Genomic DNA, 2,778 nt, shown 5'->3' on the forward strand with positions numbered 1-2,778 from the left:
ATGTCGTCTGAGGAATGGGAGGGGGAGTTGAAATGGTTCGCGACTGGAGGCAAATTGGAGGAAAGGCCAAAATGACGTACTGATGTAACAAGTGATAGTAGGAACTGCAGATGCTGGAGAATCTGAGATAACAAGTTGGAGAGCTGGATGAACACAGCAGGCCAAGCAGCATCAGAGGAGCAGGAAGGCTGACATTTCAGGCCTAGACCCTTCTTCAGAAATGGGGCAGGGGAAGGGGGTTTTGAAATAAATAGGGAGAGAAGGGGGCGCGGATAGAAGTTGGATAGAGGAGAAGATAGGTGGAGAGGAGACAGACAGGTCAAAGAGGTGGAGGTGGAGCCAGTAAAGGTGAGTGTAGGTGGGGAGGTAGGGAGGAGATAGGTCGGTCCAGGGAGGACGGACAGGTCAAGGGGGCGGGATGAGGTTAGTAGGTAGGAGATGGGGGTGGGGCTTGAGGTGGGAGGAGGGGATAGGTGGGAGGAAGGACAGGTTAGGGAGGCGGGGACGAGCTGGGCTGGTTTTGGGATGCGGTAGGGGGAGGGGAGATTTTGAAGCTTGTGAAGTCCAAATTGATACCATTGGGCTGCAGGTTTCCCAAGCGGAATATGAGTTGCTGTTGCTGCAACCTTCGGGTAGCATCGTTGTGGCACTGCAGGAGGCCCAAGATGGACATGTCGTCTGCGGAATGGGAGGGGGAGTTGAAATGGTTCGCGACTGGGAGGTGCAGTTGTTTAGTGTGAACCGAGCGTAGGTGTTCTGCAAAGCGGTCCCCTCCGCTTGGTTTCCCTGATGTAGAGGAGACCACAACGAGAACAGCGGATGCAGTATACCACATTAGCAGATGTGCAGGTGAACATCTGCTTGATGTGGAAAGTCTTCTTGGGGCCTGGGATGGGGGTGAGGGTGGAGGTGTAGGGGCAGGTGTAGCATTTCCTGCGGTTGCTGGGAAAAGTGCCAATGTGGACTTCACGAGCTTCAAAATCTCCCCTCCCCCTACCGCATCCCAAAACCAGCCCAGCTCGTCCCCGCCTCCCTAACCTGTCCTTCCTCCCACCTGTCCACTCCTCCCACCTCAAGCCCCACCCCCATCTCCTACCTACTAACCTCATCCCGCCCCCTTGACCTGTCCGTCCTCCCTGGACCGACCTATCTCCTCCCTAACTCCCCACCTACACTCACCTTTACTGGCTCCACCCCCGCCTCTTTGACCTGTCTGTTTCCTCTCCACCTATCTTCTCCTCTATCCAACTTCTATCCGCCCTCCCCCTCTCTCCCTATTTATTTCAGAACCCCCTTCCCCTTCCCCATTTCTGAAGAAGGGTCTAGGCCGGAAATGTCAGCCTTCCTGCTCCTCTGATGCTGCTTGGCCTGCTGTGTTCATCCAGCTCGACACTCTATTGATGTAACAAAGCAACATTTGAGGATGTCTTCAAAGCTGAGCACGCAGTCATGGAATCTTGGAAGTTCGGCTTCAGATCACAAGGTATGTTGAGAATATGATCAATCTCATTCAATTCAGAATAATGGTGAGAGAGGGAAATGAATTTATGGTGATGGTTTTGGTTTGTTTAGTTCATTTATTTCTGGAAGAAACTGCAACTCATCCAAGTCCATAAGTCAAACAAGCAATTTGATAGCAGAGATACTGCTGAGGAGTGATAACAGGGTGTCATGAAGTTTCATATGATCCTTATGCCTACAAAAAAAGGGGGAAAGTGTGGCACACAAATGAGAAATACCAGGTGTAACCTGGATTGGTATAATACTGGACATGCTCTGGCTACAGTGGATCCTATTGGATGGGGTGGATACTGCAGGAGGGGGTGGGGCATCGAGGGCCGGAAACAGGCGGTGGGGGCGGAGCGACGACCGGAAGTATCCGGAGGGGCGGGGCCTGAGCTGGGAAGGAGTTTAATGTTTACGGTGGAAGTGGTTCTTGTCGCCTCATCTTCCTCTGTCTCCGGCCTCGCATGACTTCCCCTGACACTAACGTCCCGGTCACGCTGCTCGCCCCTTCTCCGGCGAGTCTCAAGCGGTGAGTGTGTCCCTCTTTGGCTGAGCCTAGCCATGTCCTGACTGTTCGGGGATGGTGCACGGCCCATGCAGGCCACAGCTTCCAGCTCCTGAAGTAGCTGTGGCCTGGGCGAGGTGGGCCTTGGCACTAACCAGATCCAAGTCACAGTCTCCCTCGGATTGTCAACACAGCCCCAGGATCCCAGCCATGTCCACTTCATTGTAGTGAAAGATTGGTAACCTGGAAAACTCGGTGGCATCTTTACTTGACGCGGCCAGGCATGGAAAGGTGTCAGATTATTTATGAAGTGATACCAGTTCAGTGTTACCCTTTCATATGTTTCCAAGATGGTCTATATTCTCAATAGATCTTACCTACGCTCAATAATTACCCTTAAAAGAACTTCTTTCCCTATAGAAGAATTACGTTTTTTAATAGCTCTTTTCACCACCTCAGGACTTTTAGAAGTGCAGTTAGAAAAATGACTGACTAAATTTGCGTACAAGAAATTAGTTGAGATGTAAATTTTGGCTCAGAAACTTGTTGCACCCCCCCCCCCCATAGTTAAATTAGTTGCTGAGTTATATTCTGCCAAGTGTGAGATAAGTATAAATAAGAAGAGTATGGTCTCACTTATTTTATTACTTTCCCATAATTTATGGTGCTGTACTATGTAGCAATGACTACAACTTTAAAGCACAAAGTTAGTATTTATGCAAAATAAAAACCAAAAGAATTGTGGATGCTGTAAATGAGAAACAAAA

At 50.0% G+C, this 2,778-nt stretch overlaps 1 protein-coding gene across 1 annotated transcript in view; it reads left to right on the forward strand.

The window, feature by feature from the left end:
* The first annotated feature begins 1,885 nt into the window (after positions 1–1,885).
* Positions 1,886–2,778, forward strand: part of LOC109916136 (ubiquitin-protein ligase E3A-like) — a 52,917-nt gene continuing 52,024 nt past the window's right edge. The window contains exon 1 of the mRNA XM_020515838.2: positions 1,886–2,035. Coding sequence (XP_020371427.1) covers positions 1,971–2,035 — 65 coding nt within the window. The 5' untranslated portion in view covers positions 1,886–1,970. The remainder of the gene's footprint in view (positions 2,036–2,778) is intronic.

This window comes from Rhincodon typus, chromosome 1 (assembly GCF_021869965.1).
Source record: "Rhincodon typus isolate 14 chromosome 1, sRhiTyp1.1, whole genome shotgun sequence".
In the NCBI taxonomy this organism is placed as follows: domain Eukaryota; kingdom Metazoa; phylum Chordata; class Chondrichthyes; order Orectolobiformes; family Rhincodontidae; genus Rhincodon; species Rhincodon typus.